The 27,944-nt window shown below is 35.7% G+C and overlaps 1 protein-coding gene across 3 annotated transcripts; it reads left to right on the top strand.

The window, feature by feature from the left end:
* Positions 1-289: 289 nt before the first annotated feature.
* On the top strand, positions 290-26,183 carry LOC144373849 (TATA box-binding protein-associated factor RNA polymerase I subunit A-like). 3 transcript variants are annotated; one of them, XR_013433388.1, is made up of 7 exons: positions 290-440; positions 3,447-3,613; positions 7,644-7,757; positions 9,269-9,467; positions 14,798-14,928; positions 18,009-18,047; positions 25,906-26,183. XR_013433388.1 is itself a non-coding variant. In XM_078036809.1 (5 exons), exons 1-5 carry the CDS (start codon positions 401-403, stop codon positions 14,851-14,853), a joined length of 576 nt encoding a protein of 191 aa, XP_077892935.1. In that variant the 5' UTR covers positions 290-400; the 3' UTR covers positions 14,854-15,027. The 3 variants fall into 3 exon arrangements, 1 of the variants encoding a protein (XP_077892935.1); XR_013433387.1 differs by lacking the exon at positions 25,906-26,183 and having other exon boundaries at positions 18,009-23,281; XM_078036809.1 differs by lacking the exons at positions 18,009-18,047; positions 25,906-26,183 and having other exon boundaries at positions 14,798-15,027.
* The last annotated feature ends 1,761 nt before the right edge of the window (positions 26,184-27,944 follow it).

Genomic DNA, 27,944 nt, shown 5'->3' on the forward strand with positions numbered 1-27,944 from the left:
AGATTACAGGCCTTGGCAAATTCATTCTTTACTTTAAAAGAACTGCCAGTTGCAGGTTGGAGTTGTTAAATGGGTAGAGTGCTTGCTTAGCATGTGTGAGGCACTGGGTTCAATCCTTAGCATCACATAAAAATAAATAAATTAATAAAGGTATTGTGTCCATCTACAACTAAAATATATATATAATTTTAAAAAACCTACAATGCAATGGATCTTGCTGCTCAAGTCATATTTATTATTGGCTGTTTTTCTGTACAATTCAGAAACTTGTGGATTAAGATATACCAAAAGTAATTGATATTCTCAGTTTGTAATAGGTACGAGTGATTTCAGTGAAGAATTGACAAAGACCATTTAAGAGGATGACCAGGTGGAAACATCTGTGCTCACTGGTACAGGAATGTATTTTCCTTGGCTTCAGAAGCATTTAGAAACTGTAGGTAAGTAAAATAACAGAAGCATTTTAACTTTAGTGCAAGGAAGTAGTAGATTCAATATGTATACAAAATGAACCATGCTGGTTTAGTTTTTAAGAATATGTAAGTTGTTTTCTTGTTCTGACTATAAGCAGAAAGGGAATCATAAGAAATATTCTTTTTTGTTCTGGAATCCTTTTCTTTTGAATTAATATACAGTCTATATTATGTTGCAGCCACATTTTTTTCAGCAGTGCTTTCTGAGCACTAATATCTAATATATAAGTCTAAATATTGGGGACTTATACATGAAAAAGATAGTCTCTTCTTTTGAGAAGCACATAGCTTTCAAAAAAATAATATTTTCCCTCATTTTTATCTAATGTAAATACAAACAAAATTTTCTATAGGATACATTCCTTAAAGATATATACAAGAATCAGTTATTTGTACATTGCCATGTTGGGTGGTATAGCCCCAGGAATACGTTTGAATCAACACTTTCTTTATTGCATCAAAATGTCTTTCTTATCCCAGCCTTCTTTCCCCTTTGGCAGTGATTCCTTGGATCCTACGATTAATTCCAAATTCACTTTGGCATTTGTCTTTCTTGTTTAGTTTGCCACCCAACATATCACTGCAATGAATCTTGCTGGTCAAGTGATATTAATCAGATGAAAAGGTGGCTGTTTTTCTGTACAATCCAGAAATTTTTAGATTAAGATAAAAAGTAACTAATATTCTCAGTTTGGAATAGGTATGAGTTATTTCAATGAAGAATCCTAAAGTTTAGCTCCCATTAAAAAAAAATTTTACTTTGTCTTTTTATTTGATGATCTCAGTTAATCCTCAGTAAATTTATGTGCTAGGCATTTTAGTATGAAGAAACTGAGTTTCTCAAACTTATACTCTTAAGTATTGCTATTAGGAATCATGTGTATCTGATTTTAGAGCATTCACTTCTAACCACTGAGATGAAGGGAACTTAACCTGAGTATAATATTCTTTTAGATGAACTAAGAATATTTCATGGAAAGTGTGTTTTGTTAGTTTTCTGGGCTAGTTGCCAGGGATTGTTGCTGATTAAACAGCTTGAGTATAGATGTTGTTAAATGAAGTCTCTGATTTGGAGATCTGGATGGGGCATTGTAGTCTGCATTTCTAATTAGCTTCTAGGTGATTCTAATGTTGCTAGTTTCAGAAGCACATCCAGTATCCAGGCTCAAGATCCCAAGGTGATTTATATGTCCCTTATTAGTGATTTATATGTACCTAGATCAATATAGTCTTTGACCTTTTCCACTGTCATATTTCTTTTTTTTAAACTGTGTCCTACTTTGCACAATTTAAAAATTTAAAAATTTGTCTTCTAAAAAGTTTATCAGTTGCAAGAGATAAATTTCCAGCACATGATTGTGTTTTAATTACATTAAATTAAATTACTTTAAAAAGTAGATCTGGTAGAATCTAAATAGCAGAGATGTAATGTCTTTCCATTGCCAACCTTAAATCATTCGATGAAAAAACTTTTTATAAATGGAAATTTTGTATTGTTCCTGTTTTTGTAGTACATTTTGCAGTAAAAGTATGTCTGTATTTGCACTTAATTTTAACGTCCTATAAATTTTTTAAGTTTTAAAATTTCTTGTGGGTTGAGATATGTGTTTTAAGTATTCAAGTAAATTTTAATTTTTTAATCTTAGCCCAGTTACTTCATGTATCATTAAGAATGTTAACTTTAGAATGAGAAAACATCTGGCATTAATTCTATATTTTAATGAATGTAAACTCTGAGAAACTTTAGTCACATAGGGAAGTAGAATGGAGTTTAGTTAAGCAAGTATCAGATCTTCGACTCATGAGTTACTCACAAAAAATTACATGTTCTATTTAAAATTATTAGAACATTCTACAGTTTTGATAAAAGAATTGGGAATCACTTGACTTGCAAAAGTAAATATTAGAATCATTCAGTTTTCATCATGTGTTGAAAATACCTTCAGGTAATATGTAATGATTTTGATTGTGAGACCTTGATTATGGGCATAGCACTCTAGGAGATTAATTTCAGGAAACAATATACAAGGAGGTAGAATCTGCAAATTGATTGCTTTAAGAGGATCTTTGCTTTAAGAGGACCTATTGGTCTATTGTATTTGCAGGGCTAAGGGTACCCAGCTAGAAGACTGCTAGCCTAGAGGGGTCTGGTAGTTGTATAGGAAGGAAAGCATAGTAACCAGTCACTTATATAATGAAGTTGTTAACTAAGTCCATATATCTTTAAAGGAATTGCTAATACTTAAGGGATACAAATGCTAATGTCTATAGCTGTTTTAATTTCGTGTGCATTTAATATCATTGTGTTACTGGGAAATTGGTACTTAAAATATAAAAGCCCAGCTAGGTGAGGTGGCACATGCCTGTATTCTCAGATAGTTAGGAGCTGAGGCAAGAGGAGGGCAAGTTTGAGATTCAGCCTAGGCAAGTAAATTAGCAAGACCTGTCTAACAAAAAGAAAGAAAGAGGGAAAGACTATAACTGCTCAGTGGTAGAATACTCCTGGTTCAATCCCTAGTACTGTAAAAATAAACAAGTTTATTTGGAATTTTCAGAATATTGGTGAATAATAAAGACTGTGCTTGCATAGGGTGACTGGTGATTTTTACCTATTCTAATTACCAGGGCTTGTGCTTTGGGGGATCTTATTGAGTGATTCTCCTCATTTCCTCCATGGGCTGTGTACTTGTTTTCTACTCTTTTGTTCAAAAAATTGCTTAATGCCAAGATGAAAGGATGATTGAATGAGATTTGAAGGATCTGGTGATTGTAGTAGCCCAAGAATGTAATTTAGATTTTTAGAAATTTGCTAAAAAACAGTATGTGTGTAAGAGTTTGTTTCAAATGAAGTTGACTTTGATACTTGGGGATGGACTGGGTTAAGTAATACCTACTGTTCTATTTATCAGAACTTAAATTTTTGTAATAGTTGAATTGGAGTCACTGGGTGACCCTTATCCTTCATCTTTACAGTGACTGGAGGGAAAAAGAAGAAAGATTTTGCTCAGACAAGTGCTTGTTTAAATTTTATCCAAGAAGCCCTTCTGAAGCACGAGTGGCAGCAAGCTGCAGAGTATATGTACAGCTATTTGCAGACCTTGAAAGATTCAGACACCTACACAAAGCATGCTGCACCAGAGGTAAACAAAGTGTGAGTCTGCTGAAAGAAACAGCAGATTCCTGAAAGATTTTGCCTCTAGCTCCATTCACAAAGCTTTAGGGGGATTTCAAACTGAATTTACTAAAAGCTGCTAAAAGTAATGTTGGATGTAGAAATTATATCAAGACTAAAAATAGTCTTGAGTTGTGCATTCTCAAATTTCCCAGTTTTCATTCATTCCAATAATAATTCCTTCTTACCTTGTATTATTTTACCCTCTGTATAGGGTAAAATTAACACCTTTGTAGATGAGGTTAAGAAAAGATCAAATAGGAATGGGTGAGCACATCACACAGGAACCCTGATTACAGTGTTTTTTAGCAGAGGAGTGAATGAGGACTTAAGGTTTTAAAAGGTTCACTCTACATCATTAGACATTAGGAAAACAAAAATTTTAAAACCACAATAAGATATCACGTTAAAACCACCAGGATGACTAAAATCAAAAAGAGACAATAAGGCAAGGGTGTAGAGAAGCTGGAAGCCTCAACACCTTTCATCTACAAAGGTGTTAATTCTTTTTTTTTTTTTACTAGAAATCATTTTAATTCCCACTTACTCCACAGGTTGTGCACCTGTTTTGTACTCTCGTTCAACAAAACTTGAAAATTTTTTTCTCCAACCAGAGTGTTCTTTTTGTCTTTTTTTAAAATAGCTTTATGGAGACATTAGCACACCATACAATTCACTGACTTGTACAATTTAATATTTTAAATATTTTCACAGAGTTGTGCAAACATTAGCCACAATTTCAATTTAGGATAGTTTCATCTTCTACAAAAAGAAAACCTGTACCTATTTGCAGTCTTTCCTCATTGCTTCTCTACTGACTCATAGCCCCTGGAAGCTACTAATCTACTATTTTCTATGGTGGACATTTTATATAAATGGAATCTTATAATGTAATGGTCATTTGTGAATGATTTCTTTTACTCTGTAAAATGTTTTCAAGGTTCATTTATGTTGTAGTAAAAGTATTCGTGCTTTTTCCTTTTTATTGGCAAATATTTTATATGGACATACCACATTTTATATATCCATTCATCAGTTTGTTAGACATTTGGGTTAATTATACTTTTTGGTTATTGTGAATAATGCTTCTATAAATATTCATGCACAAGTGTTTGTATGTGGATGTTTGTTTTGACTTTTCTTGGGTATATTCCTAGAGTAGAAATTTAGATCATGTGGTAATTGTATTTAACTTCTCAAGAAACTACCAGACTATTTTCAAAAGTGACTCCACCATTTTATATTTCCATCAGTAATATTTGAAAGTTCCAGCTTCTCTACACCTGTGCCTTGTTGTCTCTCTTTGATTTTAGTCATCCTGGTGGTTTTAAAGTGATGTCTTATCGTGGTTTTAAAATGATTTTTGTTTTCCTAATGTCTAATGATGTAGAGTGAACCTTTTAAAACTTTAAGACCTCATTCACTCCTCTGCTGAAAACACTGTAATCAGGGTTCCTGTGTGATGTGCTCACCCATTCCCATTTGACCTTTTCTTTTCTTAATCTCATTTCCTGTTACTTGCTCACCTGTATTTTCTTTTCCAGTCTTACTAGCCTTGCTCTTATTAGAATAAGCCAGGCATATTCTGCCTCAATCTTTACCTTATTTATTTATTTATTTTACTTGGAAAGATCTTTCTTCAGCTATCATCATGTCTGCCCTTCTGTATGACCACTTTTCTGTGACTTCTGTGAGGTCTACCTTGATTATTTAAAATTACAACTGCATTTCTTGCTTTCTTATTCCTACTTTGTACTGGCACTCTCTAACTCCATGTCCTTTTCATGCTTTTCCAGTAATATTTGTCAATATAATTATTTTTCTTGTGTCTTGTGTGTCTCTCCATATCAAATCTACATTTCTGAGGGAAGGGGTAAAACAGTGCCTGAAACGGTGCCTGGCATATACTGCTAAATTTGTTGAGTAAAAAGCAGTTTCTCCACAAATAACTTTACTTGACTATTTCAGGTGCTTTTACTAATATAGTAACCAGTGCATCAATCTAATGGAGCCAAAACCAAAAATACCAAATAGTACATACATGCTACTTGGTGTGTGTGTGTGTGTGTGTGTGTGTGTGTGTGTGTGTGTGTGTGTGTGTGTATGTGTGTAAAAAGAAAATATAATTATTGACAAATTTTAATTTAGGGACTAAAGTTACATATATCTGTAAATCATTAGTAATGATTTACATTACAGAGAGACATTATATACCTCTCTTTTGTCCAGATTTTGTTTTATAAAATGAAGAAATTAAATGAGTGGCTTCCAGATACTTGTTTGAATCCTTTTGAACTACCTAGGGCATGTATTGAAAAATACAGATTCCATCAGTCACTGTGGAGTACAGCTGAAATCCCAAGCAGCTCAAGGCTGAGACAGGAGGATTGCAAGTTCAAGACCAACCTCAGCAACTTAGTGAAACCCTGTCTATCTATTGCATGTGCGCGCGTGCTCTCTCTCTCTATATATATATACACACACACACACATACACATATACATACATATGTACGTATGTATATTTATTTTTGGTACTGTACTCCTGGGGCTTTTAACCACTGGCTTAGCCATTTTTATGTTTTATTTTGAGACAAGGTCTCACTAAGTTGCTTAGGGCCTTGCCGAATGGCTGAGGCTGGCTTTGAACTCATGATCTCCTTCCTCAGCATCCCAAGCTGCTGGGATTACGGGCATGGTGGCTTAGAATATTTATTTTTAATAGGTGCCCCAGGTAATTCTTATGACTGGGTTTAAGAACAACTGTAGATAACTATAGATAATGGATAATCTTTAAGTTTTTGTTTTGGTGGTGCTGGGGATGAAACCTAGTACCTGCCTTGCTAGGCATGCTTTTACCACTGTGCTACTCCCCAGCCCTCTACAAGTTTCTTTAAGCTCCTCAATGCTACTTTTGATATTCTACAATAAAGTTGTGATCTTTTTTTTTTTTTTTGTAGTTGCAGATGGACAGAATGCCTTTATTTGTTTATTTTTTATGTGGTGCTGAAGATTGAACCCTGTGCATCATGCATGGAAGGCAAGCGCTCTACCACTGAGCTGTAGCCCCAGCCCTGTTGTGTTGTTTTATTTATTTATTTATTTTTTTTAAGAGAGAGGAGAGGGAGAGAGAGAGAGAGAGAGAGAGAGAGAGAGAGAGAGAGAGAATTTTTTTAATATTTATTTTTTAGTTCTTGGCAGACACAACATCTTTGTTGGTATATGGTGCTGAGGATCGAACCCGGGCCGCACGCATGCCAGGCGAGCGCGCTACCGCTTGAGCCACATTCCCAGCCCTTGTGTTGTTGTTTTTTAATTGGAAATATGAAGTTATTGTACCAAACAACCAATGTGTGCCTTCTAGAAACAATTGACTTTGAAGTTCACTTTAAAGTTGGTATGGTTGAAGTACTTTAAATGGGGGTAAGAGAAATAGACATTTGCTTCCATGAAAAAAGAACTCCCAAGTTCTTTCACCAGGATTGGTGATCTGAAGAGAAAATATTTTTTATTAAAATTTGTTTATATTTGATGACAGTTCTTAAATTTGTGTTGTAAATATTGGAATAAATATACTCAATATTGATAAGATCTTAAGAAACTAGTCTGTTGCACTCATTTTGCTGAGAATAAAGATAAGGTTGAGACCAGTTAAGAAGCCAATATTACCAAAACCTAGTTTCTGACTTATTCTTCCTATACTAATTAAGTTTTATACTTAATAATATCTTAACTGCCTCTTCCTCTTTTAGACTGCTAATCTAATAATGGCACTGTTATACTTACCTAGAATTTAAAAACTAGTATTGAAAAGATTTTGTTATGTGAGATCTAACGTTATTTTTACTGGGTAAAGTACGATAACATAGACAATTATGATATCTAGGGAAAGGAATTTTAGGTTGTTTTTATATGTAACCAGAAAAACAAAACTTACAGGAAAAATAGAATAAAAGCAGGGTTGGACTTTACATTGGGTAATAATTTCTGCTTTGACAGGTTATTTGGAGGCTTGGAAGTGAAATTCTCTTTTATCATCCCAAAAGCAATGTGGAGACTTTCAATACCTTTGCTGACCGGATGAAAAATATTGGTGTCCTGAATTATGTAAAGGTAAGAATATAGACTTTGTGAACTTATATTTCCAGTGTTCATATTGTTTTCTGAATTGTTTGTATCAGTGTAAAGTAAATAATAATGAAGAAAGGGTAAGATACTGGGATAAATAAGAAAAAAAGCAGTGTTGTGCCAGCCATTCCTTAGTTTCTGATCACCTTCCATGTTGTCTGATGGGAAATACCTCCTCTTTGTTTATCTCTGGTTGCCAAAACCAGTCCATCAGATGTTGAAGTTGTGCTTCTACTGTTTGCCCAAGTTATTTGTGCTGAGTTGGTATTTTTGGAAAAAGCGAAACAAGTGGGGAATTTGAATGTGTAAAAACATTTTAATTCCTATTTGCATTGAACCTTGTCTCCAAGTTAATGTTTTATTAAAAGTGTTACCAAAAGGGCTGAGACATTTCCAAGATTATCTCTCTCTCTCTCTCTCTTTCTCTCTCTCTTTAACTAACAGAACACTTTTCAATAAAATTTTATAATTTGCTTTTAATTATTTTTCAAGGCCATAAGGTTTTACTGGAATACAGCCACACACATTCATTTCCATATTGTCAATAGCTGTTTTTTAATGAAAATGAGTAATTATGAAGAAGTCATATGCCATGCAAAGCCTAAAATATTTACTTTGTAGCTAGTTTTAAATTTTGTTTTGTTTTTACTTTTCCTGTTTTCTGGAATTTTAAATTGTGGTTGTATATAATGTATCATGCTATCTTAACCATTTTAAGTATACAGTTCTGTGGTATTAACTATATTCACCATGTTATAAACTATCACCACTATTTCTAAAACATTTCCATCACTCCAAATAGAATCTTTATATTTATTAAGCAATAGTTTCCCATTTTCTCCTCCTCCCCATGCTACTGACAGTCTCTAATATCTTTTCTGTTTTTATGAATATGCCCATTCTAGATGTTTTAGATAAGTGGAAGCATGCACTTTCCTTTCCATTGGAATTGACATCATTCTCCAACACTCCCTGTTAAGGTGTTTTCTTTTGAGCTGATTTAATATATTTAAAATAGTTATATTATTGGTTGTCTACTGTAGCCCAAACTAGGAAGTAGTAGTATGCAAAAGTTAAATCTCATTTAATTTTTTAAATTAATATTAAATCTCATTTAATCCTAACAACACCATTCTGAAGGATTAAGAATTGCCTCATAAAACAGGTCAGACAAAAGGACGAATTAGTTATTCAGATTTATTTAACATTTAATTGGCATATGAGCCAGGTCACTGTCTTCAAAACCCCTGTTTTTTATTGTTGTTTTTTCACTATTGTACTGTCTTCTGTTTGTAAGTTTACATAGCTTTCATTTACATAGTGTCATTTCATCTGTCTGTCTTCTTTGTTAGGTTGAAATTGTTGATGACAGGGACAGTGTCTTATCTTTCATATCCAATCAAGGACTTTGTCCATCATATATTTACTGTGTTTTTTGAGTAATGGTTATCTTAATGACTTCAGTGACAGTGGGCTTTTTCTTATTACTGGTGCAGATCTCCTTACAACATGCATTGTACCTTATGCATCATGGAATGCTTGAGGATGCAAACAGAATTCTAAGTCAGGCAGAGACATGGAGATATGGTGAAAAATCGTCTTCCCAGGAAATATTAATCAACCTTGTTCAGGCCTACAAAGGGCTTTTGCAGTATTATACATGGTCCAAAAAGAAAGCTGAATTGTCAAAGCTTGGTGAGTGAATATGAATTAATTATTTTCTTATGGTGAAGAAACTGAAGAGCAGAAGGGATCTTAAGGAGTAATCTAGTAATCTATCTACTGACTTCATTCAGATAAATTCTTGATCATCCTTTATGATATTTCTGATATATCATAAAACTTCTAGGTCATAAATGAGATGATTTATTGCTAAATTCATGACCATTTTAATGATTTTTAAAATTTTGGTCACAGGTAAACAGCTGGACCTCAGTGGTGAAAACACATTCAGTAGGTTAGGAGCTAAGCTCCATTGCAGTTTGTATAGAGGCGATTCAGTGTCTTAAATAGAAAAGTTGGAGGGATGACAGTGCCTTGAGTAGAGTAAGAAAAGTGAAAAATTCTAAAGAAGGGCAGTCCATGTGAAACCCATCTGGATTTACTAACTGGGTTTATGCAAGTGAGGCATATACTCTCCCACAGAGAGTCAGGAGCCCTATCTTTAGAAGTGTTGGCTAGAACAAACTAAATTCTTTAGGCAGCCTTGAGTATACCCTTTAAGGAGCCCTAAGGTTATCCTAGGGATATAGCCTCGCATTAGAAATTATCTTAGTGTTTCTTGGGGCTGGGGTTGTGGCTCAGTGGCAGAGCACTTGCCTCACACATGTGAGACACTGGGTTCAATTCTCAGCACCACATAAAAATAAATAAAATGAAATAAAGATATTGCATCCATCTATAACTAAAAAATATTTTTTTAAAAAAAGAAGAAATAGTGTTTCTTAAAGTCTTTATAGGTAGGCCAGGATTGGGGCATAGTCCAAAGAGGGACTAGGCTTAGAGGAGCTGGTTGGAGTTTGATCTAGGAGAGTCTTTGAATTTATGAGAAAGGTTATAAATTTTCTTTAGCAGCCATTATTGCATGTAATAAACTCTTCTTCTTGTGTGTTTAGAATAGAGTTTAGTGTGTTCCATATTATTGTTCCCCAGAATAACGTTTAAAGAATACGGCAAGATAAAAAGTAATTTCTGTACAAAGGTTAAAATGCAATTTTTTTGATTTACTGGCCATACCAAAAATTGAGCACTCAGTTCTCAGGCTGAGTTTCCCTTCTCTTAACCTTCTTCGGTGATATCATCCTCTCCTACTCCCAGGTATACATTCTTTGAAGCTACATGATTCTCTGCACTTTTCTTTCCCTTGTGTAGTTTTCCTCCATAGCTTCTCTAGAATTAAGTATTTTTTTTTTCACATCCTTCATCCCAATTTTAGCCCTGGTATTTATCACCTTATAGGTGATAAACACTATTTCCTTATTATCCTTATGTAGTAAGTAATATTTCTTTTGTCCCTAGGCATGTAGATTTCACCAATCTTGGTTCCCATCCTCCTTCTTGTGTTACCTCTTCTTGTCTCCCAAGATTCTTCTCGAAGGCCCTAATGTTAATCTTGTGACATTTTTGCAGTTTCTTCATCTATCATACCCTCTGTCCTTTAAGATTCTTCGAAACCTGCCCTAGCACCTGATTCATAATACTTTAAACCTTCTATATCAGCTGCCTGTTCAGCCTATGTCATTTGGCTTTTCATCTCTTGCTTTTTAATTGTTCTAAGTTTTTTCAGGTATATTTTATGCTGTATCTTCTTATTTAGATTAAGCCATCTTTTGATGTCACGTGTTTGTCTTCTATTTCTTTTAACTTTGCTATCATTTCTGATATAATTTTCTTTTTTCCTCTATTTTAACCTTGCTGTCATTTCTGGTATAAATTTTCCTTTTAAAAAGGCTTATTGATATTAATTTATTAGGTGAGTTTTACAATCATTATTTACTTTTTTTTATTACACATGGTTAGAAAAATCTTGAGCAAATATTTGACTAAAGCAATTGTAATATGACATTTAGACTGTCACTCTCATGACTAGATTCAGTACTTTTATGCAACTGACATTTTGTTCTCTGGCTATGAGAGATGAAGGTGAGATACTGTATGGAGCAATATGGAGTCCATATTGGTTCACTTAGAAAAGAATATCAACACCTGTTTTTATTGTGGTGTTATGTTGTGCTTCTACTAGTTGTTGCTGTTTAAACCTTAATGTTATGGAATATAATGTAGACAAGAAAAACATATGAAATAAATGAGTGCTGTAATGCATAAATTTAAAGTTGCATTCCTCTAACTACTATCCAGATTAAGGAACACAGCATTGCTGTCACCTTAATGTAAAAGTTTTCTATGTATGCTTTCCTGATCATACTTCATCCCATTCTGTATCACGAAAATCATTGTAAGGTCTTTTAGGGTTTTCATTCTCTTGCTTTTCTTTAAATGGTAAACAAAATTGGTTTTGCTTATATATGAATTTCTTGGCTATATATAATTTTTTTACTGTGTTTATTTTTGGGGCCTTGCATATTTTATTCAACATTGGTTTAAGACAATTGTATTGTTGAATATAACTCTAGTTTATTTTTACTGCTAAAAAATGTATGTTATCGCACTAATTATTCTTTCTGTTATTGATGGCCTTTAGTGTATTATAGTTTAATGCTGCTTTGAAATTAACCCTTCATAAGCATGCATTGCTAGGAGTAGAATTGTCATAAAGTATATGCATCTTTGTCACTGTATGAAATACCTTAGGAAGCTAACTTTACAAAGAGAAAAGGTTTATTTAAGTTCATAGTTTTGGAGATTCAGTGTCCAAGATTGGGTGGCTCTACAGTAGGTAGAAGCAAGTGGTCACATCTTGAATATGAGTGCCACGGAAAAGGAGGGTGGAGCCAGGCTGTTTCTGTTCTAACAATCCTCTTGTGAGAACACAGGAGGCTACATGAGAATTAGCCTGAGGACCTGAGGACCTCCCACAAAGCTCCATCCCCCACTGTTTTCATCTCCCATAGTACCACACTGAGGCCCAAGCCAGTAATCATAGTGTGTCTTTGGGCAACAAAAACCATGGCAATATATAATATGCTAAACTCTTTCCAAAGTAGTGCCAATTTATATTCCACTGGTAATCTGATTAGGGTTTTCTTTTGTCAATATTTTCCTTAACATTTGTTAATTTCAGAATTTTTTTATATCTGTTAGTTTATTGGGTATAGTGGTATCATATTTAAAAAAAATAATAGCTTTATTGAAAATTGAGAATATAGTTTATATGCCACATAAACATACCCACTTAAAGCATATAGTTTTTAATATATTTATAGAGTTGCCCAGTAATCTTTACCACAATTAAATTTGGAACATTTTCATCACCTCAGAAAGAAACCCTGAACTCTCCATTTCTTCGTAAGCTTCTAGGCAACCACTAATCTACTTTCTATCTTTAGAGATTTATTTATTCTGGGAATCTCATGCAAGTGGAACCATTTGTACAATATGTGCTCACTTAGCATAATGATTTTAAGGTTGCAAGTAACTGTATTTCATTCCTTTTTGTTGTTGAATAACATGCCATTGTATAGAGATACCACATTTAATCATTCCACATTTATCAATTGATAGACATTTGGGTGGTTTCTACTTTTTGAATAATATTGCTGTGAATATTTATGTACAGTTTTATTTTTCTTGAATATGTTCCTAAGACTGAGATTTCTGGATTATATAACTATGTTTAACCTTTGGAAGGAGCACTAGATTGTTTTCCAAAATAGCTGCACTATTTTAAATTACCACCATTATCAATGGAAGGGTACTAAAGTCCATGGTATCTGTGATTTTAATTTGCATTTCTATAGGGACTAATTATGTTGAGCTCTTTTTATGTGCCTGTGAGCCATTTGTATGCCTTTGGAATAATTTTTATCTTTGCATACACTTTGATTAAACCATTAATTTTTAGTTATTGGGTCATGAGTTCTTTATATGTTCTAGACAGAAGTCTCTTAATAGGAGATATTTTCTCCTATTCTGTAGTTTGCCTTTTTACTTGCTTGCTGATGTCCTTTGAAACACACATTTTTTTTTTTATTTTGATGAAGTCCAATTATGTGCTTTTGCTTTTGTTGCTTATGGTTTTGATGGCATATCCAAGAAACCATTGCCCACTTCAAAGACACAAAGATTTTCACTTACAAGAGTTTTATAATTTTAACTCTAGCATTTAGGTCTTTAATCTATTTTGAGTTAACTCTTGTGTGTGATATGAGTTAGGAAACAATCTAACTAAATTATTATGCATGTGAATGTCCAGTTGTGCCAACATAGTTGTTGAAAACAAGTATTTTCTTACTGAATTGTCTTGGTACCCTTCTTGAAAATCAGATACCATAAACATGAAGGTGTTGTTTCTCTACACTCAATTTTCTGTCATTGATCTATGTATTTTCCTCCTTACACCTATATCATACTGTCTTGCTTACTGTAGCTTTGTAATAAATAAATCTTCCAACTTTGTTCTTTTAAAAAATTTTTTATTCTATTCTCAGTCCCTGGGATTTTCATATAAATTATAGTTAGCTTGTCCATTTATACAAAAAGATTACCTGTGGTTTTGATAGGAATTATAGGACTCTGTAGTCTAGCTTAACAATAGTGGTCTTCCAACCTGTGTATCTGAGGTGTCTTTATATTTATTTGGGTCTTTTGAAATTTGTTTCAACAATATTACTTTTCAGATGGAACTTTTCATCTCTTTCGTAAAACTTACATCTTTTATTTTTAGTTTTTGATGCTTTTACAAATGGCATTGTTTTCCTAATTTCATTGTTTGCTTCTTCATTGTAAATTCATTTTTTTGTATTTATCTTGTACCTGGCAACATTGATGAATTCATTTATTAATTCTAATAAATTTTAATGGAATTTTAGAATTTTCTAGACAGAAAATATAGTTTTCCTTTTCAGTCTAGACGTCTTTTCTATAATTTGCTGAAAGCCCTAGCTAAAACCTCCAGTATAATGAATAGAAATAGTGAGAGGGGAGATTCTTATCTTGTTCTTGATTTTAGGGAAAAAAGCATCCAATCTATCACTATTAAATTTCATGTTTACTGTGGGTTTTTCATAGATACTGTTTAATCAGATTGTGGAAAGTTCCTAGATTGTCCATGGTCACAAGATGATCATGTAGTTTTTGTTCTTTGGTCTGCTGATTTGGTTTAGATCAGTAGATCTTTATTTACATTAATACATTTTCAGTTGTTAAGCCAACCTTGCATTTCTAGAGTAGATCCCACTTGAGCATGATGTATTATTCTTTTAACAATAGCTCAGTTTACTATTGTCTTAACAGAAGTTCTCAATACTAAACGATTTTTCTCTCTCTTTTTTGTTTTTTTGTGATGCTGGGTATTGAACTCTGGGCCTTCACCAAATGACTTTAAAATATATTTTATCTTCGGGCAGATGAAAATGATTATGCATACAGTTCAGCAACTCAAAGTATGCTCAGTGACAGCTGAAAGACATCTGTAAATATTTGTGGATTGATTAAAACTCCTGGAGTTTGGGATCCTGTTGTGAAGAGTTATGTAGAGGTAAGTAGACTTTTCATAAAATTGTATTGGTTTTATTTTTGTCTTAAGCCTATGCGAGATTGCATTTCTAATTATCTTTATTGATCAGGAGGAAATTTAATGGAGAAAATAGTTAGGGTTAAGGGTTAGGGGGTGGGGGTTAGGGTGTTAGGGTTAGGGTTAGGGTTTAGGGTTGGTTAGGGTTAGAGGGTTAGGGTTAGGGGTTGGGTTTAGGGGTTAGGGTGAGGGTGGGGGTGAGGGTTTAGGGTTAAGGTTAGGGTTAGGGCAGTTAGGGTTAGGGTGGTTAGGGTGGTTAGGGTTAGGGTTGGGGGTTAGGGTTAGGGTTAGGGGGTTAGGGTTTAGGGTTAGGGTTGGTTAGGGTTAGGGTGAGGGGTGGGGTTAGGGTTTAGGGTTGTTAGGGTTAGGGTTAGGGTTGTTAGGGTTAGGGTTGTTAGGGTTTAGAGGTAGGGGTAGGTGTAGGGTTGGGGTTAGGGTTAGGGTTAAGGTTAGGGTTAGAGGGTTAGAGTTAGGGTTAGGGGTTAGGGTTGGGGTTGAGGTTAGGGCTAGGGGTTAGGGGCTGTGGCTAGGGCTAGGGCTTAGGGTTGGGGTTGGGTTTAGGGTTTAGGGTGAGGGTTTGGGGTTAGGGTTAGGTTTAGGGTTTAGGGTGAAGGTGTAGGGGTTAGGGTTTTGAGTTGAGGAATGAGGGTGAGGGTTTTAGGGTTAGGGTTAGGGTTTTAGGGTTAGGGTTATTTTTAGGGTCAGTGTTAGGCGTTAGGGTCAGGGGTCGTGTTTAGGGTTAGTGTTAGGGTTCGGTGTTAGGGTTGGGGTTGGGTTAGGGGTTTAGAGTTAGGGTTTTTAGGGTTAGGGTGGTTTTGGTGGTTAGGGTTAGGTTTAGAGTTAGGTTTAGGGTTTAGTGTTAGGGTTAGGGTTAGGGTTGGTTAGGGTTAAGTTGAGGGTGAGGGTGAGGGGTGGGATTAGGTTTTAGGGTTAGGGTTTAGGGGTTGGGGTTGGGTTGGGGGTTATGGGTTTGGGTTTGGGGTTGGGGTTTGGGTTTAGGGTTAGGGGTTAGGGTTTGGGGTTAGAGGTTAGGGTTTCAGGTTAGTGTTAGTGTTAGGGTTGTTAGGGTTTAGGGTTAGGGTTTAAGGTTTAGGGTTAGGGTTGTTAGGGTTTAGGGTTAGGAGTAGGGGTAGGGTTGGGGTTGGGGTTAGGGTTAGGGGTTATGGGTTAGGGGCTGGGGCTAGGGCTAAGGTTATGGGTTAGGGTTGGGGTTGGGGCTAGGGCTAGGGGTTAGGGGCTGGGGCAAGGGCTAAGGCTTAGGGTTGGTTAGGGATGGGGTTGGGGTTAGGGTTTAGGGTTAGGGTGAGGGTTTGGGGTTAGGGTTAGGTTTAGCTTTAGGGTTTAGATTGAGGGTGTAGGGGTTAGGGGTGAGGGTGAGGGTGAGGGTTTTAGGGTTAGGGTTTTTGGGTTAGGGTTTTTGGGTTAGGGTTTTAGGGTTAGGGTTAGGGTTTTTGGGTTAGGGTTTTTGGGTTAGGGTTAGGGTTTTGGGGTTAGGGTTTTAGGGTTAGTGTTAGGATTTTATGGTTAGGGTTTTAGGGTTAGGGTTATTGTTAGGTTTAGGGTTAGGGGTTAGGGTCAGGGGTCAGAGGTCGGGGTTAGGGTTTAGGGGATAGGGTTTAGGGGTTAAAGTTTAGGGGTTAGGGTTAGGGTTTAGGATTTGGGGTTAGGGTTGGGGGTTAGGGATGGGGTTAGGTTTTAGGGTTTAGGGTTAGGGGTTGGGGTTAGGGGTTAGGGTTTAGGGTTAGGGTTAGGGTTGGGTGTTAGGGTTAGAGGGTTAGGGAATACTCTCATGGACAAAGCAGATAGCAGGCAGTCTTTAAAAAATTTTTAAATTGAGTTATAATTAGTAAATTGGAATATACGGACAGAATGTGTCAAAAATGAATTTTTGGAGATCTGTCAAAAAAGCAAAGTATTATTCACTGTATCGGTTTGAATTTAATCTTGATTTTTCAGATGATGTCTAAATGTTTATTTTCATCATAAGCTTCAGTTTCTCATTTTTTGTTGTCTATGTGAGGGGAAATGCTGAAATATTTATTTAAGAAAAACACTTTCAATGGAAAAATTTTAGACAACCAGTTTGGATGTCATGCATATTTTAAAACCAACATTGACATGATTCTTGGACATAAAATGATTCAAGCATAGAAACCAGAACTGTTATTACCCAGACAAGGGATTTAACTGCATACTTCCCGTGATACTTCCTAAGAAGTATGACAACTATTTGTTTTCAGCTCTGACCCAGTGTTCAGGAGTGCCTGTTTCTTCAAAAAATCTCCCCAGCCCCTCAAGCAAGAGAATGTTGACCACGAAGGCAGCAAGCAAAGAGCTCAGAAACAGAAATTCAGGACCTGAAAGCCCTCAGTTACATTACTCCCAGAGTGCTAAATACCTGGAGGCCTTTAGGTTACAGGAAGAAAGTTCAGGAGGGCTGCATCCTTTCAACAAGACTGTCAGCAGCATATTTATAACCTGGATTTCTTGTTACTGTAGACCAATAAATAGACTGATGATTTTTTGCAATTAATTATAAAGACCCTGATATAGAGAACAGATCAGCCCCATATTAGACAGCACCAGACAAGAATGGTTTAAGACACACTGAACATAACCCTAGACCAGAGTCATTTAAACAAAGACACAAATCCTAGCCCAACCAGAAAAGATACAAAAATATTAGTACAAAGATGTGATTGTACATCATACAGACATCTCCTGAAGTGGAGGTATTGTAGTGCACTAGTCTGAGCAGAGTTGGCTCAGATACCAGCTTTGGCATTTTCTAACTATTGAACCTGAGAACAGGAAACTAGCTATTGTGTGTCTCACAGTGGGACTTACTTTATTTTATTTGAAAGCCTCTACTCTGGTACCCACCAGGTTGAAAATGGACAGCAAGTAAGACCTATTTTTCTTATGTTCCTCATTCTCTTGTTGCCCTAGTTACTCCTTTGAGATGAACGAGTAAGATACTGTATATGGTTTTTATTCTGCTGTGTCATGTTCAAATAACCTTTATGTTTTCTTCCTAACCACAGAGTTTAAAGAACTCCTCTGGTCAAAGTCAAGAAGCAAAAGTAAGTAAGCAATACCTACTCCAGAGAGGTGGCCTAACAAACCAAGGTATTTTGTGGGGTGCTAAGAATATAATGTTTAGTACTTAAAAGAGTTCGGGAAAAAAGAGATAATTGTTTGAAGTGGGTCACAAAAGTATTACTTTTACTATAATTTCTATATCAGAGAATACTAGACAACAGGATCTTTAAAACATCCCTTAGAAAGGGTTCAATATAAAGTATATAGTGGCACTCTAGATTTATTATATCGAGTATATGTGGAATTGAAAAACAAATAAAATAGGAAATGAAAAAGGAAGTACAAAGTAAGTACATACTGTTTTATCATTCACAATGAAAGAAATGAAAATTATGTCTACCAGTTACAAAATAATCATTTTACTTATTAAATGAAACCATATACTGGTCTCCTAGTGACACTAAATACAGCTAAATTCCAGACATTCTAGCTAACAGGAAAATAGAAATTATAGCAAAATATTTAAGATTAGGATTATTTTTTAGCTTCTAGGGATCAAACCTGGGTCTCAGGCATGCTATACTAACATTTTTTCCACTGAGCTACACCCCAGTCCCAAGATTGGGACTTGACACTTTGAACATTTTAATGAACTTATGCCATTTAATAAGTGAAGCAGCAGAATTACTGTAACTTCACTTGATCTGGTGCTACTTAAATAAAACATAATTCGCAGGAATGTTTGATTTTCACTGTCACTAAGTATATACTAAGAATATGTTATTCACTTCTGAGAAGAAGGGGAATGAGAGGGTCTGAAGCAGAGGTGACAAACAGCATCGTGAACTGCTGTCACATCCAAATCTGCATCCCCTGCTTCCACCTCACTATTTCTGTCCAGAAGGGAGAGGTGTCACTGCAGTGAATCATTTGGGCCCCTGAAGCACAATGCCGAATCCATGAAGAGGGTTTTTCCTCCTTGATTTTTTTTGGTCTGATAAGCTCTTCAAAAATAAAATATAAAAAGACAAAAAAAAAATAATATAAAATACTAGAATAAGTTCTAGATCATAGCCACCATAAAGAACAGTTCTGTGTTGCTGTGTGTGTGTGTGTGTGTTTCTTATTAACTGCTCTTATGTTCCCATAGGTAGTCTGGGTTCAGATTTCTTTACATATGAAAATCTACAAGCTCAGAGATGGAGATGTGGCTCAGTGGCAAAGCACATGTTTAGCATGTGCAAGGACCTAGGTTTGATTCGCAGCCTCTCAAAAAAAAAAACTAAACCAGATATAAATACACAAACACACCCCACATTCTATATATATGTGTATATAATTTTAGTTAGCTTTTCCATTCTTATGACCAGAGATCTGGCAAGAATAATGAGAGAATGAAAAGTGCATTTTGGCTTATAGTTTCAGAGGTCTCAGTCCATAGACAGCTGGGCCTAAGGTAAGGCAGAACATCACGGTGGAAGGGCATGGAGGAGGAAAGCAATCAGAAAGAAGGGGGTGCATTCTAAAAGAAGAGGGTGCTTACTGTTACCATGCAGTCAATCCATATCAGTGGATTAATCCACTGATTAGGTTATAGTTCTCATGATCTAATCATTTCACCTCTGAACATCCTTGCATTGTCACACACATAAACTTTTAGAGGACACTTCATATCAAACCACTATACACCACACATTTGTAACATATTTTAATAAGCATTTCTCAAAATGGTCACCAGGTTAAACATCAGTGAAGTGATTGTTTTCTGCCCAGTTACTCATACTTTTAGATATCCAATGCAGTGCCACCCTTCATGTTTCTAAAAATAGAGTTGGGGATATTATTATTTTTTAAAATACACCTACAAAAGCAACATATGTTTTTACTATGTTGATTGTGATTTGTTACAGAAAATAATACATGTTTTCAAAATTTCTTAAATCTATCAAAGAATCTATAAACACTCCTAACAAATGGAAAAATATGACTTACTCTCACACACTCCACAAGCTTCTCACAGATGTTAGAACTAAGAGACTTTTTCCCTGAAATTCTTCAAAGAAAGTTCGAAAAATTGGGTGAAAATGATTGACAGACTGTTTCCTTCAAAATAATTGACCTCCACATATAACTCAGTGCCATTCACATGGAAAGACCTTAACAAATGCCTATGATGGATGTGTATGTTTTAAGTACATACTCCATTATGATCATCGATCCACATTCTTAGCACCATAATGCTTCAATTAAACAGAAGTGCCAGTGATTTACAATTCTGGTTTAAATTTCAGTTAGTCAGTCATCCAGTCACCTGCTATTCATTTATTCATTCAGTGCCTACAATATGCCTTTGGGAGAATCAGCAGTGAATCCAATTGACAGTTTCCATTCCCCTACTGTCCTTTACAGATGAATGAGGACAGGGGGCAGGGAGATGAAAATAAATGCACCTGTAAGACCATTTGAGTAGTGTTAAGTACATAAAACAGGAAAATAGGATAGAGTAGGACTTGAAGGAGAGGGAAGAACGATTTTAGACACAAAAGTGCTAACTGTGTAAGACAATGAATGGGATAGAGTTCGACTTGAAGGAGAGGAAAGAACCTATTTTAAACTTTCCTCAGAGGAAAAGATTCTGACAGATTGACTTCTGAACTAAATGTAGTCAGTCATTCAAATACCTAGAGAAAGAAGTTTTCAGGCACACCAAAGAGTTAGGGCAAATAGAAGAAAAAGTATTTTGAATCTATCTAATTGCAATGAGAAGACATCTGAGAAAGGATTTTTTAAAATTATATATATTTTAAAAATTATAAAAAATATATAATTTTTAAAATTTATGTGTAATATATATTATACACACACACAGTGGATTGAACCCAGTGCTTCACACGTGCTAGGCAAGCATTCTGCCACTGAGCCACAATCCCAGCCCCTGAGGAGGATTTTAATTCAAGTTTATTGAAGAATAATTTGCACACATGAAAAAATTATCACACACTGTATGGATGTGATGTGATGAATTTTGTCAAATGTATATAATCTTGTAAACACCACTCCACTGCCACAATTAAGATATAAAATATTTCCATCACTCCAAAAAGTTGCCTCATGCAATTTTTGCAGTCAGTGTCTTCCCCTGCACAAGCCACTAGAAATCACTACAATTTGCCATATAAATGGAATCAAAAAGGCTACCAAATAAATTGCCTCATGTAAGTATACAATGTGTCACCTTCTGGCCTCTTTAACATAATACTTTCATTCATCTTATTGCATAAGATAACAAGCATTGGAATGATATGGAAGAGAGAAAGCCTTTTTGGTGGGGATGTAAATTGGTGTGGCTATTGGGAAATTGTATGGAAGCTCCTCAAAAAATTAAAAATTGAACCATCACATGATCCAGAAATCCTGCTTCTGGGTATATCCAAAGGAAATGAGGTCAGTGTGTTGAGGAGACAGCTGTGCTTTCTTGCTCACTGCAGTATCATTCAGAATAGCCAAGAAATGGAATCAAACTAAGTAAACATCAGTGGATCAATAAATAAATGGTGAAGTGTTTTAGTCAGCTTTTTCACTGCTGTGACTAAAAGACCTGATAAGAGCAATTTTAGAGGAGGAAACGTTTATTTGGGGGCTCATTCAGAGGTCTCAGTCCACAGACAGCCAGCTCCATTCCTCCAGGATTGAGGTAAGGCAGAACATTATGGCAGAAGTGTGTGGTGAAGGCAATCATCTCACATAATGATCAGGAAGCACTGATAGACTAAATTCAGCTCACCAAATATAGACCCCAAAGACTTGAAACCCAGGAACACATGTCTTCCAGCTACACCTTACCAGCCTACAGTTAACACTCCATTAATCCCTGTTAAGGAGTTAATTCACTGATTGGGTTAAGGCTCTCATAAACCAATCATTTCACCTGTGAATATTCTTGCATTGTCTCACACCTGTGCTTTTGGGGACACCTACTATCTAAACCATACCATGATGTAGATATAAAATATTATTCATCCTTCAAAGAGAAGGATATCCTGCCATTGATGACAATATAGATGAACCTGGAGAAGTTTATCCTAAGTGAAATAAGCTATGTACAGAAACACAAATACTGTGTGCCCTCACTACAATATGCCATCTGGAGAAAAAAATCATACAAAAGGAGAACAAAATGGTGGTAACAGGGGCTGGTGCTGGGGGAAATGGGAGATGTTCAAATACATACGATTTTCATTTGTCAATCATACTTGAGTAAAGCTGGAAAAGAATATAAGTCTGGGCCTCAGGATAAAGTTAAGATCTAGAGAAAAAAATCTGGAGTCTCAACATCTGGATAGTATTTCAAACAATGGGATTAGTCATTATCCAAGGGGAAAATGGAGGACCAAGTATGGAGGCCTTCAGAGTATTACAATGAGGTCAAGATTCCAGAACATTGGGAAGAAATACCCAGTAAACAAGAAAGAAAATAATGTTAAACCAAAAAGGAAGCATTTCAGAAAGGAAAAAGATTGGTCAACTGTGCCAGTTATGGTGTAAAATGGGTTCTTATCATTAATTATCAAACTGGAAACTGTCAGTTATCTTGATAAGTACTTTTTTAATATCCCTGTGCCAGAAATTTATTTAAAAATTGGGAAAACTATGGAGACAGTAAAAAAAAAAATAGTCACTGGTTGCTGGGGATTAGAGAGAGGGAAAATCAACAGGTGAAGCCCAGGATTTAGGGCCCATCACCACTCTATGATAATACAATGTTATTTTAAATTTGTCTAAACCCATAAAATATATAGCACCAAGAGTTATCCCTCATATAAATGGTGGACTTCAGGTGATAATGATGTAGCGATGTAGCTTCATCAGTTTTAATAGCTTCATCAGTTTTGGTGGGGGATATTGTTTAACAGGGAAGACAGAGAAAGGCAAAGGATGTTATGAGAAATCTCCATATCTTCCTCTTAGGTTTGTTGTGAATCTAGATCTTCTCTAAATAATATTATGCCTTAAAGTTTTTTTTAAAAAAAATTAAGTACTTGAAATGCCACAGCGAATAAAGCAGAAGTGATAATATGTTGGAATTTACAGTCTAATATGAACACCTTCAACTTGGTTATTTAACTGCATACAGAGATTGGGAATTGAACAAGTAGTTAGTGGTTCAAAAAAAGTTTAGAAGTTCAGAGAAAATTTGAATTCTTTGGCTTTTCTTCTATTTCCCCCTCAACAAACTTTTAATACAATTACACTAAAGAAAAATAAAACATTATAATTTTTATGTTAACCATAGTAACATTATATTTAAGGAGAGATATTTACTCTTTAGTAAATTAATAATTTAGAATGTATTTGAAGACACAACCAATTAGCTGCAAGTAATTTGCATTTTTGTTTTTATTAGTTTACTAGATTCTTTTTCAGTGTTTCTATAATGTAAATATTATCTTTCAAAGGGAAATGATTTTTTTTTTGTATTTGCCTGGTAATGAGCTTTCTTTAATTATCAATTGGCAAATTTCATACATTTCAAAGTAAATATAGCCATTAGTGTTGAAAGACTAGCAAACAAACCCATGTGTATTCACCAGGGTTCTCTTGAGAAACAGAACAGGATATATACAGAGGAATTGATTTTAAGTTAGCGTTCATGAGATTATGCAGACTGGAAAGTTCAAGAGCTGCAGGGTGAGTCAGCAAGCTGGAGACCCAGGAGAGCTGATAGTGGGATTATAGCCTGAACCTGAAAGCCTACGACCAGGAAAGCCAGCGATAGTACAGTTACCAAAAACAGCAGGCTCAAGATCCAAGAAGAATTCATATTTCCGTTTGAGTCTGAAAGTAGAAAAAAAATTAACATCCCAGTTTGAAGTAGTCAGACAGAAAAAAAGTGTTTTCCACTAGTTGAAGGCTGAGCCTTTTTGTCCTAATCAGGCCTTCAATTGATTAGATGAAGACCACCCACGTTAGGCAGGGCAATAATCTTTACACAGTCTATAAATTTAAATGCTAGTCTTAACCAAAAATACTTTCACAGAAACCCCCAAAATAATGTTTGAACAAATCTGGCAATCTCGTAACCCAACAAATTAATGCATTGAATTAACCATCACTCTGTGCACAGCATTGTTTCGTTCCTTAGCTTAGTATCAAATTATTTTTCCATTAAAAATGTGTTGCCAATTTTTCTTGTTTCTGTATTTTATTATTGTGATTATTTTTTATTTTATTGCCTTTTTCCTTTTTTTTTTTGAGCATCTACACGTACTGAACACAGACCAAGAGTCATCTAGCATCAACCATGAACTCCACAAAGCATTGTAGACATGATTTATTTCATCCACACCACAGGGAGAAAAATCTCATTATTCCTTCCACCAAATGCACACAAATTTTTATTCTTGGGCTTAGTCTACCAGGGGCAAAAAAAAAAAACTGAGATGTGTAGAGTGTATTATAAATTTAAAAGAAAAGCTTTAAAAATATAAATCCATCATTATCATTAATAAGTGTTTGGCACATTGGAAACTACATTAACAATCTGTGGTTTGTTAATTGTTCAGTAAGCAAACTTTCACTCTAAGTGGTATCTTTAAGCAACTTAGGGGGCTCCTCTAATTACCTGGTTGATTAAAACTGGAAGGCAAAGGCTAGTTGCAAATATGTATAGATTTATGTTAACAAAATAAGTCTCCTAGTTCTTTACAGCAGCATAAAAGAGAAATAAAGTATAAGCCAAAATAAAAATTGAAAAGGACAGGCTCTTTACAAAACAGTAACTCAAAATGGATCATATAGACCTAGGTACAAAACACAAAACTCCTAGAAGATGACATAGACAAAACCCTAGACAAATTTGGGTGCTGTGATGATTTCTTAGATACAAAGAAATCATCAATAAGCTGATGTAGTTAAAATTATAATTTTAAAAAGTTAAAAGTTGCTCTGTAAAACACACTGTCAAGAGGAAAAGGCTAGCCACAGACTGGGAAAACACATTTACAAAACACATATCTGGCAAAGGACTGTATCCAACATATATGTGAAACCCACCCTCTAACGTATTCAAGACTAATAGCAGATGAACTACTTCCATTCACATGGATTACTGAGAAGCCCAATTTGGTGATTCTGATAGCACTTACCTTATAATAGCCAGTTCTGACCAATCATTTAATGTCCTCTGCTAGGGGGTTAGCAAAACAGTATCGGTTTTTTTTCCAAGTGATACATATTTATCTGCTGCAGAAGGAATGTGTTTTTTTCAAGGATCCTAGGGATCTATTCTAAACTCTCCTATCTGGGGCTTGGCCCAGGCTTCAGTGCAGCCTCCTTTAGCCCCACCCACAGACATCTCTAATACTGTGAAGTCTGCCTGATCATTTGGTCAAACAGCAGGTTCACCTGTGCTACAGCCTCAATGTGCAATGGAATACTTTCTTGCTCTTAGCCCCACACAAATTTAGCTATCTTTCACATCACCTGCAATATGGTTGCAGCAGTATCTAAAGTGCAGAATGTGCTAACTCCAAAACCTGAAGAGGCTTACTAAGTATTATCCTATTATTCATATAGTGGGCCCTGAATGTATTATGTTATGCCTTCCACTCTCTGCAACACAAGTATCTTACTAAAATTTTCAGAGTACTTGCTATCTATAGCTCTTTGATGGTTAATGTTAATGTGTCAACTTGATCAGGCCACAGGGTGCACAGATATTTGATTTAAAATTATCCTGGGTGTGCCTGTGAGGGTGCTTCCTGATGAGATCAACTTTTAAATCAGTAAACTGATTTTCCTCCCCAAAGTGAGTGGTCCTCATTGATTTCACTAAAGGAGTGAATTTAATAGAAAGACTGAGTAATGGAGCCTTCACTCTCTGTATCTGGTGTCTTCTAGCTAAAAGATCAGTCATCTTATGCCTTTGAACATGGACTCAGACTGGAACTACACAACAGGCCTCCTGAATCTCCAGCTTGGTGCAAACTGTGAGATTTAGCCTTCATAATCACCTCAGCCAATTCCAATCAATAAATCAATATTATTGATTCTGTTTCTATTGAGAAGTCTTCCTAATTCAAGGGTATACTCTTACCCTGGAAAAATCTTGCACTCCTGGAAGCACACACCCCTGGAAGATATTTAAATAGCAAATAAAACAAAGAGCAAGTCAAAGAATTGTGGAAGAAAAAAATGTTTTTTTTCTGTTTTTTAAACAAGAATCCCAGATGTTTTGTTTACCAACACTGCTCGGTAGTTCAGTTCTGTAGCAGCAACTCCTGCTGTTAGCTCAGCCTGCAGAAAGAAGTGGCTACTAAGCTTCTTAATAATGCCATGGTCCCCCTCACAGTGCATCTCTTATCACCTCAACAGAATATCCCCTGGGCCTCCCAAAGAATACAGTCATCCTGTGAGTTCACTGTGCTTCCATTTTAAAGAGACTTTAGCATGACTACTTTCTGTGTCTGCTTGAACCCTTCTTCTACAGTCTGTTTTGACATTTCTACTTCATTTCATGAGGACCATCACTTCTTTCAAGCTTCTGGATGTCTACCCCAGCAACATAAAATAAATCATACCCTGGGGCTGGTCATAGTGTCACATACCAATGATCTCAGTTACTCAGGATGCTAAGGCAAGTTTGAGGCCAGCCTCCTCAACTGAGACACTATCTCAATAATTTTAAAAAAAGATAAAAAGGGATGTAGCTCAGTAATAAAGTGTCCCTGAACGTTGAAGAAAGAGAGAGAGTGCACCCTTTCCAGGGATTAAATGCTGTATTATGAGAGAATGCCCCCATAATGACAGTTCTTTATTATCCAGCTTTATATTCTGACCCATCAACCCAGAACTCTCAGGAGCCACTCTTGAACATACCCTCCACTGATACAGATGATCGAGGTCCTTTAACAGTCCCAATAATTTCCCAGTTGGGTCTTGCTGAGATAGATCCCTGGTAATTGCTCCAGCAACCAGGAGAAAAGTTGGGAAGAGTCCTGAGAAAAACAGCATAGTTTTATAAAACATTTATTTTATTTGAGGCTTCTCCATATCTTTGAGTAAAGGGATTGAGGGATCCTATCTTCCAATAAAGGGGAAGACCCAGAAGTTTCAAGAAAATCTGTCAGTCCAAGATTCTCATCATAAACCCTGGGGTATACTCTTCCTCTCAGGCCCTGACTTTGATTCAGTTTTTTAAAAGCTATACCCTATAGAATGCATTCAAACACTATCAGAACTAATTATAATACTTACTGTCAGAAGATCAGCCAGCCGGCAGCTCAGTCTACATAGCTCCATGTGCAAAATTAACTTCTTCATTTGTTACACAGCCGTTGAGGTCTCCTGTTTCAGAGCTGGGTGGCTAACACCCCTACCCTTACAATTACCCAAGCTCAAGGCTCACATTTTTCTTCTGACTCCTCTTTCTTAATCACTAAACTCTCAGTGTTGCACTTCCATTTGTAATTCCTCACAGCCTCTTTGGCAATTTCTCATTGTCATTGTCACTTCTGTCACTCCAAGTTATATTCTCTGTTATTGATTATAATCTCCTTAACTGGTCTTGCTACCCTCTATGCAAGTGTCATATGCATCTCGCGTGTGACTGTCAGATTAGTCTTTCTACAAACCACCTATGTCATAAGATGAGACCTTTCAAAACCCGCCAAGTATAATAAGTCAAGACTCACCCTTTAGAAAGTGACTTGATTTCCTTTATGATCTGATTCTAGCCTAGTTTTATGTTAAAAAATTTCTTATTTACAATATCTTCTCTTCGTATATCTCTCTTTCTAAATTTCTGACACCCCATGCTCCCTTCATCTTTTCCTGCTACTATTTCTCTACTTGCTCTGCTAGTTCCCATGTGCAAAATCCACTCCCCTCATCCTCCAGGACACAGTCACTGAGGGATACCACTGTGTGGTTAAATGGCC

The sequence above is a fragment of the Ictidomys tridecemlineatus genome, unplaced genomic scaffold, assembly GCF_052094955.1.
Source record: "Ictidomys tridecemlineatus isolate mIctTri1 unplaced genomic scaffold, mIctTri1.hap1 Scaffold_51, whole genome shotgun sequence".
NCBI lineage: Eukaryota > Metazoa > Chordata > Mammalia > Rodentia > Sciuridae > Ictidomys > Ictidomys tridecemlineatus.